General features: G+C 43.7%; 1 protein-coding gene across 4 annotated transcripts in view; it reads left to right on the top strand.

The window, feature by feature from the left end:
* The window catches only part of LOC143961598 (beta-1,3-galactosyltransferase 5-like), a 56,755-nt gene that overhangs the window by 14,165 nt on the left and 23,805 nt on the right, over nucleotides 1–18,785 (top strand). The window contains exon 1 of one of the 4 annotated variants that reach the window (XM_077470912.1): nucleotides 4,724–4,833. The exons of 1 other annotated variant lie outside the window; for it this stretch is intronic. In XM_077470912.1, the coding sequence (XP_077327038.1) occupies nucleotides 4,744–4,833 (90 nt within the window). In that variant the 5' untranslated portion in view covers nucleotides 4,724–4,743. Of the gene's footprint in view, nucleotides 1–4,723; nucleotides 4,834–18,785 lie in introns of those variants that run through there. 2 more of the 4 variants (XM_077470910.1, XM_077470911.1) reach the window with 2 other exon arrangements.

Raw genomic sequence — 18,785 nt, 5'->3', positions numbered from 1 at the left:
GCCCACCCTTTGAAGCTATAACAGTTCCTTAGTTCCAGTGAAGGGAACTTCTAAGATGTCAGCATACCAAGACATTTTTGACAATTTCATTCTCCCAAGTTTGGGGACGGCCCCTTGCTGTTCCAACATGAATGCACACCAGTGCACAAAGCAAGGACATGCCACACAATCTTTCAATCCAATCCTAGCCCTGTGACTAAATTACAGCTTGATAAAGCACATTTTAAACCTTGACCTTTTTGTATCAGAATCTGTAGATAAAATGTTATGTAAGTCTAAAAATAAATTTTATCTTAAAGCGAATAAACCAGACACTCTTTTAGCCCGAGTACTTAAACTAAATAGCCCCTTTAATCTGATTTGACTGAAATGATCTCATACATTTACTAGTAATCCAGTAAAGATCCTCCACACCTTTCAAAAACATCTTACCGCCTTATATAAAATGGAAGGATCTTTTGATCAAACTTTAGCAGAATCATTTTTTTTTCACAAATCAAACTTCCTACTGTTCCTTTAGCCCAACGCGATTGTCTTGAAAGCCCCATTGCAGCTATCAATTACCAATTTACTCTCTTAAACCAAATAAACGTCCAGGCCCAGAGATATCATTACTCAGCCTTGGCATTAAGTTACTAGTGAAAGTCTTAGCGACCCGCTTAAATAGTGTAATAGGTTCTTTAATAAATAAAGACCAGGTCGGCTTCATCCCACAGCGTCAAGCGGCAGATGATGTACGTAGAGCTACTTTACTAAGTCAAGCTGCTAAATCATGACAAATGCCCATCTATCTCTTATGTTTTAGAGATCAAAAAAGCATTTGATACGGTTTTGAGGCATTACCTACATTTTTTTTCCTGCAGCGTTGGGGATTTGGTCCTCATTTTCTTAGCTGGGTCTCCTCATTATACAAGAATCCCAAAGCTTATGTTAAATATGCTGGATATAAATCAAACCTGTTTGACATCTGTAGGAGTATGCGTCAGGGATGTCCACTTTCCCCACTCTTATTTGCCCTACTTATTGCCCTACTTATTGCCCTTGCTCAATCAATCCGTACTGACCACTCTACTAAAGATCTAGATTTAACTGGTCACCAACATAAACTTTGCCTATTTGCTGATGATATCTTAATCTTTATGTCATCCCCTCACATTTCTGCTCCTAATCTTATAAGTAAACTTGATCACTTTGCCCACGTATCTGGTCTAATTAGTAACTCTCAAAAATCTATAGCCTTGAATATATCTTAACCTCCTCATATTTTACAACAAGCGCAAACCTCCCTCCCTTTCTCATGGTTCACATAACGCCTTCTCTACCTAGGGATAACTCTCGCACCCAATCTTTCTGACATTTTCACTGCCAATTAGCCTCCAATGTTGTGTCAAAATATCTAATCTTCTGACACAATGGTCCTCTCTACCGTTATCTTGGATAGGTAAAATTAGGCTATACTGCCCAAAATTTTTTTCATTTTTTTTTGAGTTTTACCTATCCCTGTTCCAGCACACCTTCTCAGAATACTACAACGTAAGGCATTCATTTTCGTTTGGGGATCCTAGAAATCTCATCTGCCCAAACACACTCTTTGCTGCCCAAAGGGGGGCTAGGGTTTCCTAATTTTACTCGCTATTACCATGCAGCTTAATTGGCCCATATCCCTAAATATCACGCAAAACGTGAAATTCCACTTTGGTTTGCGCTGGAATCAATAGACTGTGACCCACTTTCAATAACCAACCTCGTATGGGCTAATTCCTCCGACCGTCAAAAAAGTAAATAATCCTGTAACTAGGGCTTTTTTGCAGCAGGAACTAGGGGGAACTCAGTTCCACCACCTTTGGCTCAGGTCTTCTGCTCACCGCTATCACTTGGTGACACTAAAGTCCAGCTTCAGCGTTTACAAGTAATAGCTTAGCTTATCTTCCAGTAGCTCCCACAGGTCAGATCTCCTGTGCAGATTCCACTGAGTGCCGGACAGGGACAAGGGAGATACAGAACAGGTGCCCAGGGTTTAGTGCAGTCATGGGCAGGAGAGGGTGCGTGGTAGGCTGCACCCTCTGTGGTCTCCATTTTTTTTTTTTTTTCCCTGGTGACCAGTTGATACGCCTACTGCATAATATCCCTTGCAAGTGACTGTAGTATAGTATGCTGGGAGGTATTACAGCCGGATAGGTGTTTCAGCTTAATCTTGCAACAAAGGTAAGAAATATGACAGATGGTGGAGCTTTTAAGAAGGGGGGAGAAAATGAGGACAGTGGAGAGAGGGGGTTGTATGCAGAGGGAAGAGCTACTATTTGATGGCATTTGCCAGGTTTGTGAGTGTGGTGGGCATGGTTGAGTTCCTGTACCTATTTTCTGAGGAAAAAAAGCCATGCTTATAACTAAACATACACTAGCCATTTGGGATAAATTGAAATTAGTAAATGCACTACAATCTCCCCATATAATCGTTTATCATTTCTTAAAAATCCACTTTTCTATCCTACTTGGTCTTCCCCCTAAGTCTTTTAAAGCATGGACATCCACTAATCTAACTCAACTCTGTGAACTAGCATCCTCTACTTCATTCAAAACTTTCACTGACTTATGTGAAAGTCACAAACTTCCTAATTCAGAGCTCTTACCATATCTTCAGATGAAAGAAAATGTATGCCCTATATACAAGGAAGAATGAATTTAGATAAATGAACGTGCTTTGAAAATATATGTGTAGAACTAACCCCTGAAGAAGCTGCTGAATTTTTATTGGGCTTACCGTTGCCTCACCTGCTCACTGTGTCCGTCTCAGGGGTCCCATCGTAGAGTAAAACAAAGAATGTTAGCTCCGACACTTAGCCCTTGTACACACGGTCGGACATTCCGACAACAAAATCCGTCTGATTTTGTCCGAAACTTGTGTTGCATACACACGGTCGGACAAAGTTGTCGGAAAATCCGATCGTACGTGAAGTGACGACGTTATTTTATTATGACGGGACTACATTCAGGCTAGTAGGCAATAGCTTTGGTCTAGGAATTTGATCTGAGCATGCGTGGCACTTTGTCCGATCAGAATTCTCTACACACAATCGGACAAAGTCCGATCGGATCATGTTGTTGGAAAGTTTTATAGCCCAGCTCTAAAACTTTGTCCGTCGGATTTTCTGACGGAAACAGTCCGATGGAGCCCACACACAGCCGGATTATCCGACAACACAGTCCGATCGGACATTTCCCGTCGGAATGTCCGACCGTGTGTACAAGGGCTTAGTCCTTTTTCCAAAAATGTATTTGAGATAGACATAAAGTTTTGCAATAGAGGGTTAAGGGGGGATTCAGGTACCTTGTAATTGCGGGTTAGATGTATTTCCTTGATCCAGAGGACAAACAGCTTCCACAGACTGGATCTAGCAATCACCGGATAGGCCTCTCACACTGATCTAGCAGCCGGTGAGATGCTCAAACAAAGTCTCTGCCACAGACTTGTCAATTTAAATGAAATCATTGTACAATCCTCTGACACAGGAAAGCACAACCAGCAACTTGATAAGAAATTAAAGAATTGTCACACAGTAACAGTTTCCTTCAGCCGGTGATACTGTGTGATAGGTGACCCGGGATGCGTCCTCCAACTGAGTCTCCAGGCTCTTCCAGAGATACCAGCCTTGTTGCTCGGTCCTCTCCTGAAAAAGTCCTCCCCTGGATCCTCCAGTCGCTTGGCTTCTCCCCACAGGCAAGACAGCACAGGATTACCCCTGGATCGGTAGGCCCCAAGACTTTTGGGCCTACCCTTTCAGTTAAAAAGCCTTGGGCCAGCCGGCCACGAGACACAGGAACAGGCAGCACACACCCCAGGCCAGGAGGGCCATGAGGTTGGGATAACGAACCCTGGGAAAAAAGAACCTCAAAAATGGCATCAGTACCTTAAGTACCCCCACCCAGAATGCACAGCGGGTGAACCAATCCCACTGGGCTATTTCCAAGTAAAAGGGGCATTCAATGCATTCAGCCTTTTGCATTTCCAACACTTACCGGTGGTGACAGCGACACCCACGGCCAAGTGGAAACCAGCACAACCCAGCTGAACTGGTACAGAAACCAGAACTTTGAAATAATTAGTCTGAACCAAACTGCAGCTTCAGACAACTTAAATTTACAAAAAAAATAGTGTCTGCTCATTGGGAGCAGGGCGCTACATATGAAAACGTGACCCACACACTAAGGGACTTTATTTCAACTCTTTACACTCATCTTATTACTAAACCCAACTCAGACCCGCCATCATATGTGCCTAAGTGGGAGATGGACCTTGGGTTTTCATTTGGAAGTAGCCGATTGGGATAGAATTTGGATCACAACTAAGTCATCCTCACAAAACGTAGAGACAAATTACCAAAGTGCTCACACGGTGGTATTTGGTCCCTGTCAGAATTGCAAAATATGCTCCAAATTATTCCCCATCTTGTTTTTGTGGCTGTGGTGATCTTGGATCACATCTTCATACTTGGCAGGATTTCCCGGTAGCAAAAAATGTCTGGAAAGATGTATTTCTTATGATTTCACCACTGTTTGAAATCGCTATCAATCCTGATCCTACAATAGCACTTTTAAACTTAAACTTAAAACCGGCCACTCTCTCCTACCGCCAATTCAAACTCCTATTACAGATCACTATAGCAGCAAAAACAAAGAGTTGCCAAAGCTTGGAAATCCCCATCCTTAACAATTGCTGAAACGAAATATAGAGTCGTTCAAGCAATGATCCATGCCAAAACAGAGGCTACGACTCAAGATAAAATATCCAACTTTGAGAATGTATGGAATCCCTGGGCGACTCACTTTTTGCCGGTAATCTTGATTTATACTCCAATTCTCTGCATTTATGGCATGTGTTTATTACCATGTACAGGCATACCCCACTTTTAAGTGCACAATGAGGTTTATTTACTAAAGCTGGAAAGTGCAAAATCAGGCTCACTTCTGCATAGAAACCAATGAGATTCCAGGTTTTATTACAAAAGCTTAATTGAACAAGATGGGGTCAGAAGCTCATTGGTTTCTATGCCGAAGGGAGCCTGATTTTGCACTTTCCAGCTTTAGTAAATAAACCCCATTGTGTACTTGTGGGGTATGCCTGTACTACCCCGGGAACCCTACTACCTCTCATTTCTGTCTTCCCTATCTATTTTTTTTTTCTTTTATCTTCTTTCTCTATTCTACTTTTTTTTTTTTTTCCCCCTCTCCTTTAAATTTACACTTTTTATAGTTCTGGTAGCAGAACCTTTATTTCCTTGGTTATAATTCTACCAATTGTACATAGTTCCAATCTGTAGTATATGATTTTAGATTCTATTATACATTATTTCATTTTTTTTTTTTATGATACTCTTGATAATAATTAAGACCTGTTTTTTATTTTTATTTTTTTTTATCTGAGGTCATCTTATATTAACCTGGTCTAAGTTAGTTTTATCCTCTCTCATACAATGTACGACGCAATCTTTTGAGTAGTTAGATCCATGCTAAAATTGTTTTAGTTAAACTAATTTTAGTTTATGTTGGAACTACAACTCAATATTATTACCATATATGCAATCTTTTCTTTTGCTGCCACCAAATGTACTTATGTATACTAATTGTTAAACTTCAGTAAACAAGTTTGAAAAGAAGTGGGGGAGAGATGGAAGAAAGCCGTAACAGTCAGGTTGGGCTTTCTATGATGCCCCATGGGAACACATAAACCTGTATGGAAAGGAAGAGCAAAAGTCCATAAACCCAGTGGTGGCTGTTTTTTTTTATTTTGGGGGGGGCGCGGCAAACACTCACCTTCTCCCCCCCGGTGCGGCACATTCCCAACCCGCCTGCCTGCCTGCTGTCGGTGGTTGGTTGGTCAGTCAGCGCTCCTACAGGCAGTGATCAGTGGCTTCTGTCTCCTCCTCTTCCTCCTCCGAGTGTCTCCTTCCCGCCTCCTCCTAGGCATCCAATAGGACCGCCTGTCTTTTCAGCCAATCGGGTGACGGGTCTCAAGACCCACTTCCTGATTTGCCAGAAGGAGGATCAGTGTGATGATAGCGAATATTAATTCGTTATCGCCACACTACTGGGTGGGCACGGAGCGCAGTGCTCTGAGCCCACCATTTTTTGAAGCTTATTAGAGCCTCTGGCTCTAATCATGTGCTAAACCCCCCCCCCCCCCAACTGGAATCCATGGTCCAGCACCCTGCATGTAGATCAGGGGGCTGGACGCATGAATGGGGGGGGCGGCGCACATGCACCCCTAATGGACGGGCCGCTGCTCCGTAAACCTCAAATTAAAGTGCAAAGACATCATGACCTCTAAGGGACAGGTATCCAGCTGACCACCTAGTGGATCGTATTTCTGCAAATCGGAGGAACCCTGGGATCATAACCACATTGAGGGCCAGTTCACACCATAGAAACGAAGTTCAGATTTGTTCCAGATGCTTTTCTGCATGCACGTTTTTGATGTGTTCCAGTGCATTTTTGATGCAGTCCAGTGCCCCCCCCTTTTTTCTTTACCTTTTTAAATAAGGACATGTGCGTTTTTGGTGCGTTTTTGTTATGGTCCATTGAAAACTATATAACCTACGTTCCATGTGTTATTGATGCAGAAAAAAAAAATGCACTGGACTGCATGTGGTGTGAACTGGCCTTAAAACTTGGCCACTGTAGATTGGTCTAGGTAGCGAGAGAGCTCTAGTCTTATAATGTCTAATCTAATGCCATGTACACACGACCGGTTTTCCCATCCGCATAAACTCTGAAGGTTTTTCCGACGGAATTCCGCTGAATCTGTCTTGCGTACACATGCTCACACCAAAGTCCGATCGCCAAAGAACGCGGTGACCTACAGCACGTATGAGGGGACTAGAAAAAGGAAGTTCAATAGCCAGTAGCCAATAGCTTCTGTCTCGTACTTGCTTCAGAGCATGGGTCTGTTGGAAGAGCATACAGACGAGCGGTCTCCCCGATAGGAATTCCCTTCCCGACGAAAAAATTTAGAACATGTTCTATTTCTAGGTCTGTCGGAATTTTCAGCGTAAAAAGTCCGTTGGGGCATACACATCGGAATATACGATGAAAAGCTCCCGTCTGACTTTTTCTGTCGGAAATTCCGCTCGTGTGTACACAGCATTGGGCTCTGTCCACCACCGGACACCATAAACGTCCCACATCGGGGACTCCATGCCCTCAAGTGTGCACCGAAGTGTCTAGGTAAGATAGGAGACAGGAAAACTGTGAAGACGTGATAGCAAGATTGGCAAGGGGGGCGTTTCCAACCGAGGAGGAGAGCAGACGTGTGGAAGCTGAGCTCCAGGAGGGCGATCGCAATCCACCGCCATCCGGAGCTAATTCCACACAGACGACCACCCATCCTGCACGGGACAGCTGGACCTTTACTCAGGGTTACCTACTAACAGATACACACCGCGCTTCTACCTAGTGCAACATACAATACTACCTTTGCTATAACACCTCCCACTACCCCCCACAGGGGAAATACCACCTTACTTTAGAACGAGTCAGACACCAGGCTGACCCACCCTCCAGTGGTGGCAGATTAGTTCATCCCTTCACATCACCCCACAAGTCTCACCCCATCCCCCCCCCCACCTACATTTATTCCTTAACCACACAATTGTTCCATTTCTTCTATATTATCCCTGCCCGCTTACGCCCCGCGACCGCAGCAAATACGGAGTACACTGCTAGTATACTCAATATATCTCTGGACATCCACCTCCTTGAAGTTCTGCTTACAACATGGCATACGCTTTCTTAGGGAGAGCACCAACCATCCTTTCCCATAATGTAAATGGTCTGAACGTACCCGAAAAAAGGTCCAAATTATTAAGGGAACTTAAAAAAGCTTGACCCTTAATTGTATTCCTACAGGAAACTCACTTTATAGGCAGCAATATCCCTAGACTCACTGACGGTACCTTTACCACAGTGTATCACGCCACCAACCCCTTGGCCAAAACCAAGGGAGTATCCATTCTTCTTCACAAGGATGCTCCCTTTGTGCTAAAACAACAACTGACAGACCCCGAGGGACGATTTCTATTTCTCAAAGGCTCCTGGGAAGGGTCACCTGTAACCTTAGCCAATGTGTACTTCCCGAATTCCTCTCATATTTCTTTCTGCAACAAAATTGTAGAGGAACTCAAATGGTTTGCTGAAGGGTGTACCATCCCTGGAGGAGATTTTAACGTCCCCCTTGCACCCCTTAAAGACACCTCGACAGGACACACGCAAGTCCCGTATAGGATCCTCAAACGGATAAAAGCGCTACTGCAGTCCCTGACACTGGTAGATACATGGAGGTCCATGCACCCCACAGGCAGGGACTACACCTTCTTCTCTGCACCCCATAAAAAGTACTCGAGAATCGACATGATATTCATCTCGCAAAGGGACCTTGGTAACCTGCTCTCAGCGGAGATAGGCATCATAGCCCTCTCTGACCATGCACCCACGGCGGTCACATTACACCTCAATACACCGCACAAGTCCGCATTTAATTGGAGATTGAATTCCACCCTCCTCACCGACCCAATTATAAAAGACGACATCCTGAACGCCATCAACACATATTTTTCCCACAACATCGACACTGACACGAACCCATTAAACAATTGGGAGGCACACAAATCAGTGATAAGAGGCGAACTTATCAAATGGGGTGCCCGGAAAAAAAAAAGAAAGGGAGGATGAAATTAATAAACTCTCCCAGCAAATAGCAAACCTTGAACTACAACATAAACAATCCCAGTCACTCAGACTAGAAAACCAATTAACACAACACAGAACCTCCCTGAGGCTTCTGCTAGACATGAAGATTAAATGTTCTCTTTTCTTTAAGAAAAGCATTTTCTACGAATACGGAGACAAGAGTGGCAAGCAACTGGCCAAAGCCTTAAAAGATGCCACGTTATCGAACCATATTCATGCCTTAAAAGACAAAAGGGGTACTTTAAAACACAATTCAGAAGAAATAGCGGAATTGTTCCATGCCTACTATTCTAAACTATATAAACTTCCGGCCCAACACAAACCATCTCACCTGACTAACACAAAACAGGACACTATACGTGACTTCCTACAGAATAGTGGACTGCCCTCCCTGACGATAGAAGATACAAATGCACTAGAGGACCCCATAACCACCACTGAAATCTCGAACGCGATTGCAGACTTAAAAGCAGGAAAGAGCCCCGGACCCGATGGCTTCACGTCACAGTACTATAAGACTTACACTAACTGTCTTATAAAGCCCCTTCGTTCGGCCTTTAATTTTTTAGCGAAGAACCAACATGACTCCCACTCCTTCCTTATGGCACATATAGCTGTAATCCCCAAGCCCAATAAAGAACACACGGACTGCGCTAACTTTAGACCTATCTCACTTCTTAACACAGACCTTAAACTCCTAGCTAAAATTCTAGCCACTAGACTAAAACCTCTTTTAGCAAAAATAATCGGCCCCGAACAAGTGGGATTCATGCCGGGGAGGGAAGCCCCGTGACAACACCATCAAGGCCTTGAACCTAATTCATTATGCACAGAAATCTGACACCAAAGGCATGCTGCTCTCTACCGATGCCGAGAAGGCCTTCGATAGGGTCTCCTGGGACTACATGATGGCTACATGCGCTCATATTGGCCTCAACGGAAACATGTTGTCATGGATCTCCGCTCTCTATCGGAATCCCCAAGCCAAAATCAAAATTAATAATATTTTTTCAGAACCTATCTCCATCCATAATGGTACCCGCCAAGGTTGCCCTTTATCGCCACTCCTTTTTATCCTTATCCTAGAACCTCTAATCAGAACGATTAATCTAAACGCTGATATTCAGGGCTTTACGCTAAAGGATAGAGAGTACAAAATTGCTGCTTATGCGGATGACCTCCTGTTCTTTCTCACCAATCCCCACATTTCGATACCTAACCTTCACAAAATATTCCAAACCTTTGGGTATATATCCAACTTTAAAGTAAATCAGTCGAAATCTGAAGCCCTGAACCTTACCCTATCACAGAACCACCTTAAAAGTATACAAGACAATCACCTCTATAAATGGGAACGAGGCACCCTTAGGTATTTGGGCATAAACTTAACCAGTAAAATTGAATCACTATATGAGGTAAACTACAAACCTTTACTTGCCACGATCAAAAGGGACCTTCTCAAATGGAATGTAAAAATGTTCTCCTGGTTTGGGAGGGCCTCAATATTAAAGATGACGGTACTTCCCAAGCTTCTGTACGTATTTAACGCTCTACCAATTAAAATTCCAGAACCCTTTTTTAACACACTGAGCTAAATTCAAAGACGATTTCTCTGGGCAGATAAGAAGCCTAGAATCCAATTCCGGCGTTTAACACTGTCTAAAAGGGATGGGGGTATAGGACTGCCGGACTTTAAAAAGTACCACCAGGCCACCCACATCACAAGAGTGATAGACTGGCATTGCCGCGGATCGCATAAGGATTGGGTCCAACTAGAAAGTAATTTGGCAACGCGCAACACCCTCTACCTCCCATGGTCGCTTCATTCCAGAAAGCCAAAACTTATAGATCACCCATTAATCGAAACCACCATAAAGATTTGGCAAGCACTGGTAAAGTCGCAAAAAATCGCAACAAACCCAGGTCCCCTGACACCACTCACGAACAACCCTGAATTCATTCTTGGCCTATACCACAAAATGCCAGAAGACTTCCTGGTACACACTTGTATGTCAGGTTCACAAGCCAAGACATTCGAAACACTAAACGCCGAGGTGGGGGAGCTGTTTCCTGGAAGTTGGTTTTACATCCAACTGAAGGACTTCCTGGTAAATAACAAACACAAGCATCAATTTTGCCTCTCATTGACTCTGATTGAGAATATATGTCTACAGAGATCACCACTAGCGAATACCACATCTCTTGCATACTCAATGTTAACTCAAGCGTCACATGATGACAAAACTAAATTCAAAACAAAGTGGGAATATGATCTCCAGACCAGTATATCTGATGAGCAATGGAATAAGGCATGCATTTTGGCACACAAGTGCTCCTTAAGCTCCAAATACCAGGAAATATCCTATAAAATTCTTGCTCAATGGTATATTACACCACAAAAAGCCAGGAGATGGTCTCCCTCCGCCTCGGACACATGCTGGAGATGTAAAACTCATAGGCCGCGTACACACGCGGGGACTGTTCGGCCAACTTTGTCCGCTGAACAGTGTTTCGGCGGACAGTCCGCCCGTGTGTGGGCTTTCAGCGGACAGTTTCAGCGAACAGTACGCTGAACAAGGTTTTTCGGAAATTCCGAAAAACTGTCCGCTGAAACTTTGTTTCAGCGAACAGTCCCCTCGTGTGTAGGCTTGTTCGTCAAACTAAGTTGCGCGCATGCTCAGAAAGGATTTACACGCCGAAAGTTATAATGCAGTGTATAGGACGTCGTATTTTTCGTCCCGTCGTACGTGCCGTTCACGTCATCGCGCACGGTTTCAGCAAACTGTTCGTTCGTCGTGTGTGGCCATGTCCGTCCATGCTAATTTTGAGCGGACTGTTTGCTGAAACTGTTTGACGGACAAAGTTGGGCGAACAGTCCCCGCGTGTGTACGCGGCCATATAGGCACCTTCATGCACATATGGTGGGAGTGTCCACTAATACGAACCTATTGGGATGTAATTAGAACCTGGATAAAGCACATCACAGAAACTCGCCTGGAATTGAATGCGGCCACTTGCTTGATTTAATCTGGTCCCCATCAATTTAAACCGATACAAAAAAACGCTGACCCGACATCTTCTCACAGCTGCCAAAACACTGATACCAATTCACTGGATAAACGACCAAAGCCCCGGGAATTACAGACTGGCTTAACAGAGTACAATATATCTACAAGATGGAGGAGATTGTGGCAACCAAACATGAAAACCGCACAAATTTTAACAAAACATGGCAACCATGGCTGGCCTTCACACTCTCTCCCGAATTCCGTACACTTAAAGGCTAACCTTTCCAACATCTTTTGACCCTCAACAGAGTAGGAACCAGGCTCAGAACGACAAAGAGTATATGTAACAAGCGTAGTTATATACTATTGCAAAGGGCAAATCGCATCCCACATTCCCCTCCCCTCCCCTCACCCCCTGCCACCACCTCCCCCCCCCCCCCCCCCCAAACACCCCACTCAATACTCACCCTTCCTCAAATATGGTACACTATTTAACGTCTTCTATTGTGTAATCACCTCATACTTTATCGTTAACCAAATCAGAACACACTGGAGAGGTAATTATTTGTTTTTACTGTTTACAGATAGACTGCTATAATACGTGTATTCAAACATTGACTGTAAACCTGACTTTGTTTTCAATAAAACTTTTGATTGAGAAAAAAAAAAAAAAGATTGGCAAACAACGACAAAACAAGAGAAGAGTTAGAAGGGGGGGTCGGTGAGAAGAAGAGAGAAGAATGAACCCACCCAGGGGTCCTCTGATGATGATCTGTGAAGTCAACTCCGTACATCAGGTGACCTGTAGAGTAAAGGAGACCATATTTTATCAAAAATGGTTGTTTGTCTTCCAGGACACTTACAATTTTTTTCATTCGGCTTGAGTTTAGGTTTCATTGATGCAATATCTTTTTAACAGGGCTTTTCCACACAGTCCCCGATAGCGATTTTGGCCCACCGGGAACATAAAATCTATATTAAAGTCTGGGTATGTCGTGGGACATTTTCGGCTGGCTTATTTAGGAGGGCCATGCTTGCGTCTTTGGTGATCTTTACCATCGTGACTGAGAACATTTAATGAGTAAACCCTCTTCCAAAAGCGGCGAACCTGAGAACAGGCTTTTCTACTATTTATCCTTTGAGTCATAAAAAAAAAAATGATTTAACCAAGATTCTAAAGCATTTCTCCTCTCCTCCACCCCACCCCCACTGCTATTACCAGCAATTACTATCATCTCATAAGGATAACTGGAAATTGCTATTTTATTTTATGTGTTTGTACCAAAGACCATCAATTTTAATGTACTTATAATTGGGTCACCTGATAGTACAGGATGTTAATAAATATACATTTTGTAGACAGGGGGTTTAAGAGGGTTTTTTGCCCACTGACCACTAATGTAAGGGGTTCTTTCCGATGCTGGCCACCAATCTGGTGGGTCTTCTTCATTGACTTCCATTAGGTGGCACCAGGTGGCACTTTCCACTGAATACCAGTGAAGCGCTGGCTCCTGACGAGCAGCTATGGTTTATTCAAAGTTAAAGGGGTTGTAAAGATTAATTTTTTTTATTTTCTACATAGGTTCCTTTAAGCTAGTGCATCGTTGGTTCACTTACCTTTTCCTTCGATTTCCCTTCTAAATGTTTTTTTTCTTTGTCTGAATATCTCACTTCCTGTTTCTCCTCAGTAAACTTCTCACCATCATCCGAGCTGGTGGTTAGTCAGCCAGAACAGCTTACTGAGGAGGAACAGGAAGTGAGAAATTCAGACAAAGAAAACAAAGAAAAAAAACATTTAGAAGGGAATCCGAAGGAAAAGATAAGTGAACCAACAATGCACTAGCTTAAAGGAACCTATTTAGAAAAAAAAAAAAAAAAACCTTTACAACCCCTTTAACTTTCCTGAAACCACACTTGAGTTTTGGGGCTAATTTAAAAAATTTCTGGTTACAGTACCAGTCCAGTTGGGTTGCAATGGGTTCTCCTTGACCACAGATGTCGCTGTCACCACCGGCAAGTTTGAGAACGCAGTCTAGCTGCGTATTGAATGCCAATGTTCTCTGGCAACCAGCCCAGGGGGAGTGTTCTCCTGCTGTGCATTCTGGGAGGGGGTATTTAAGGTACTGACATCACTGGTCTAGTTGTTCTGTCCAGAGAATAGTCTGTTTAGTTCTGGTCCTCCTGACCAGCCCCCATGGCCCTCCTGACCTGGGGTGCAGAACCATGCAATTTGAGTCTCCGGGGCTGGATAGCTCGAGGCGACGCAACTGCATGGACAGGCCTGAATGGATTTCAGGGCCTGTTGATCCAATGGTGGTCTGGTGCCATCTAATCCAAGGGAGAGACCCAGTAACTGGAGAAACCCCAGGGGAGGACTCTTCAGGAGAAGGCCATGCACAAGGCTGGCTTCTGTGAAGGAGACTGGAGGCTCAGTTGAAGGACACTTCATGGATCTACACTCATACGGTATCGCCGGATCGGCTGAGAGATACTGGTACCGTATGATAGTTCTTTAAATTTGTCTATGTCCCTCAGTAACGCTCAAATCTGTGGCAGAGACTTTGCTTAACACCCTACCGGCTGCTAGGCCTAGTGAGAGGAGGTCTATCCGGGGGCTATAAAATCCAGCTGTGAAACGGTTGGTACCCTCTGGATTTTTCCTATAAGAGACTTTCTACTTTTGCAGTCTAAAGTACCTGAACTTCCTCCTAACCCTCTACCCTTATCTAAAGACTCTGTTTCTGGTTCAAATAAATAACCCAAAAGAAGATTCAGTGTCAGTTTCTACATTTCTTTTGGACCATCAACCACGGGAACCCCTAGATGGAGAAGAGGTCAAGAAGGTAACGGTAAGCCCAACAAAATCAGCAGCTCCTTCGGTGGTCAGTGCTACACCATGATGATTATTTATTTTATATATTCTCATTATTATTACTAAAAACAGTGTTGTCATACAGAGCGGAACTGGGTGTCAAAAATACAAACATCCATTCTTTTATTTTTCCCAATACCTATAACTAAAGGGTGTATAGTATTCTCTGTAGATTGGATGTGTGAATGGGAAAAATATTTACATTATGACCACTAGATGGAGCTGATGAGCATACTAGTTTCCTATGATACGCAGTGCCATCTAGTGGCCATAATGCAGGATTTCTCCCATTCACACATTCCATCTGGGAAGAATAAAGCCTGAGAACATTTGATTTTACAAAGCCCCGTATTTACATGCAGGGTTCTTGTGGTGTTGAGGGAGGGTCTGTTGTTGCTATGGGGAATCTAGCGTTTCTCAGGTGATCTATTGAGGCTGGGAGGTCTATTGTTGCTGTGGAGGATCTATTGTTGCTGAGAAGAGTCTAATGTTGCTGAGGAGGATCTATTACTTGCTGTTTGTGGAAATCTTTTGTTGCTGTCAAAATTTTTTATTGCTGAGGGGAGGGGGGGGGGGTGGTCTATTGTTGCTGATTGGGTCTTTTATTGCTTGGGGGATCAGATAATGCTGCCCGCTGGACAGTCTTTTAATGCTGTCTGTTAAATGATCTATTGTTGCTGGGGGGTAGGGATGCTGGTTGGTGAAGGGTCTATTGAAGCCGGCTGCCAAGGGATCTATGTTTGCATGGAGGTCTATTGTTGCTGGGGTATATGCTGCTGGAGGGTCTATGGATGATAGCACATGGGGAGCTATAATTGCTGGGGTGGGTCAGTTGTTGCTAAGGGGGGATTTATTATTGCTGAGCTAGATTTTTTTTTTATTTTTTTTATTTTTTTTGTTACTGGGGGATCTATTGTTTTGATGTGAGATTTATTGTTGCTGATGGGGGTGTGTATTTTTGCCAAAAGGGATCTTTTGGTGCTGGGGTGGTCTATTGTTGAGGATAGAATCTATTGTTGCTGAGGAGGATCTATTGCTGCTGGTGGGAGATGTACTGTTGCTGAGGAGAATCTATTTTTGCTGGGGGTATCTATTGCTGCTGGTGGGAGATTTATTGTTGCTGAGGGAGGTCTATTGTTGCTGGGGATCTACGGTTGCTTTTCTGGTAAGGTATTCACTGTAACTGTGTTTGGGAGGTTTTTTTTTTGTTTTTTGAGGAGGATCTGTTGTTGTTAAGGGGGATATATTGTCGGCGGAGCGATCTATTGATGCTGGTGGAGGGGGTTCTTTTGTTGCTGAGGGGGTGTATTTACTGCTGTGGGGCTCTGTTCTTGCTGGGAGGGTCTACTGTTGCTGGGAAGTATCTAGACTTACTGGGGAGGATCTATTGTTTCTGGGAGGGTATGTTGTTTGTTGGTGAGGATCTACTGTTGCTGGCAAGGGATTTATTGTTTAAGAACAGTTGCTTCTGTAGCTGAGAGGGGTCTAAAGTTGCTAAGAGAAAGGCTCTATTTATGCTGGGGTGGTTTTTTTGCCATGGGGGGGGGGGGGGTCTATTGCTGCTGGGGAGGTTATTTTGCTGGTGTAAAGGATATTTTGTTGCTAGGGGGGATGTATTGTTAGTGGTAGGGGATTTTTTGTTGCTGAGGGGGATCTATTTTTGCTGGGGTGATCTAGTGTTGTAGGAAGAGGTCTATTGTTGGTGAGTTTGATCTATTTTTGCTGGGGGGTATTTATTGTTGCTGGAGTGGATCTACTGTTGAGTGAAATCTATTGCTGCTGGGGAGATCTATTGTTGCTGGGAGGAAATGTATTGTTTCCGGGCAAGTTCTATTGTTGCTGGGAAGGATCTATGGTTGCTGAGGGAGTTCTTTTGTTGCTGGGGAATATTTTTACTGCTGAGGGGGTTTTAGTGCTGGGGAGGAGCTATTTTTGCTGGGGAGATCTATTGATTCTGCTGGGGATATAATATTGCTGACTGCAAGCGATCCATTTTACTGCCTTTCTTGGTATCATTTAACACCCTCCATGTTACAAAATGCTTGGTTCTGTACTTTCTAAAAGCAGAGGAGGTAGGTAGAGGGCAGACACAGTGCTCATCCTTCCTTCAACGATATGAATTTGACAGTACCGTGTGCTGAAAAACAGCCCTGCCCCCACCATGATGCCCCCACCTCCAAACCTCACTGTTGGTATGGGGGGTGTTTTTGGGTGATTCTGCAGCTCTCCACAAGTGGTCCTTGGCTCTTGGACAACTCTTCTGATAATTCTTTTCACTCCTCTGTCAGAAATCTTGCGAGCAGCGCCTGGTCGTGGCCAGTTTATGGTGAAATGATCTTCATTTCCACATCCAGATTATGGCCCCAACAGTGCTCACTGGAACATTCAGAAGTTTAGAAATCCTTTTGTAAACCAATGCCATCAGTAGGTTTTTCAACAATAATGCTGCGTGCACACGGTCGGACTTTCCGAAGTAAAATGCACGATCGGAGCTTGTTGTCGGAAATTCCGACTGTGTGTAGGCTCCATCGGACGTTTTTCCATCGGAATCTCCGTCACAAAATTTGAGATCTGGTTGTCAAATTTTCCGACAACAAAATCAGTTTGCGTAAATTCTGATCGTGTGTACACCATTCCGACGCATAAAGTGCCACGCATGCTCGGAATCAAGCAGAAGAGCCGCACTGGCTCTTGAACTTCATTTTTCTCGGCTCGTCCTACGCGTTGTATGTCACCGCGTTCTTGGCGTTCGGAATTTCCGACAAGATTTGTGTGACCGTGTGTATGCAAGACGAGTTTGAGCCAACATCCTTTGGAAAAAATCCCATGGATTGTGTGGTCAGAATGTCCGATCGTGTGTAGGGGACATTAGGCTGCAAAGTTCTTGAGAGAGCTCTTTGCTTTTACCCGTCATGAGATGTTTCTTTTGTGCCACCTTGGTAATGAGACGCCTTTTTATAGGCCATCAGGTGAGACTAAACCAGCTGATATTAATTTGAACTGACGAGGGGCGGGATTTCTTTCTAACTACTGATAGATTTCAGCTGGTGCCTTGGCCTTCCATGCCTTTTTGAACCTCCTTTTCTTCATGTGTTCAATGCCTTTCCTTTGTGTCATTCCATTTTAATACACATAACTTCATTTCTGAATTTATTTGTTTTGGTTTCTTTTTATGAATGGGTTGTTGCCAACATGTGGGGAAGATTTCATGGCAATAGCACCTTTTAGAAATACATACAGTGCCTTGAAAAAGTATTCACACCCCTTGAAATTTTCTACATTTTGTCATGTTACAACCAAAAGCGTAAATTTATTTTATTGGGATTTTATGTGATCGACCAACACAAAGTGGCACATAATTGTGAAGTGGAAGGAAAATGATAAATGGTTTTCAACATTTTTTTTACAAATAAATATGTGAAAAGTGTGGCGTGCATTTGTATTCAGCCCCCTTTACTCTGATACTCCTAACTAAGACCTAGTGGAACCATTTGCCTTCAGAAGTGACCCAATTAGTAAGTCCACCTGGTGTGTAATTTTAATCTCCAGTATAAATACAGCTGTTCTGTGAAGCCCTCAGAGGTTTGTTAGAGAACCTAAGTGAGCAAACAGCATCATGAAGGCCGATTAACACACCAGACAGGTCAGGGATAAAGTTGTGGAGATGTTTAAAGCAGGGTTAGGTTATAAAAAAGAAATTATCCCAAGCTTTGAACGTCTCACAGAGCTCTCTTCAATCCATTATCTAAAAATGGAAAGAGTATGGCACAACTGGAAACCTACCAAGCCATGGCCGTCCAACTTAACTGACCGGCCGGGCAAGGAGAGCATTCATTAGAGAAGCAGCCAAGAGGCCCATGGTAACTCTGGAGGAGCTGCAGAGATCCACAGCTCATGTGGGAGAATCTGTCCACAGGACAACTATTAGGCTGGGTTCACAGCTATGCATTTTTAGTGCAAATCTGCAAAATGCAAAGAAAAGCACTAAAACCGCATAGGTGTGAATCCAGCCTTAGCCCTTGTACACACGGTCGGAAATTCCGACAACCAAATCCGTCTGATTTTGTCCAAAACTGTTGCATACACACGGTCGGACGAAGTTGTCGGAAAATCCGATCGTTCAGAACGTGATGATGTAATTTCGTTACGATGGGACTACATTC

This window comes from Lithobates pipiens, unplaced genomic scaffold (genome assembly GCF_037356315.1).
Source record: "Lithobates pipiens isolate NorthernLeopardFrog02 unplaced genomic scaffold, aLitPip1_a1.2 Scaffold_8, whole genome shotgun sequence".
NCBI lineage: Eukaryota > Metazoa > Chordata > Amphibia > Anura > Ranidae > Lithobates > Lithobates pipiens.
This window is presented reverse-complemented; position numbering and strand designations above follow the sequence as displayed.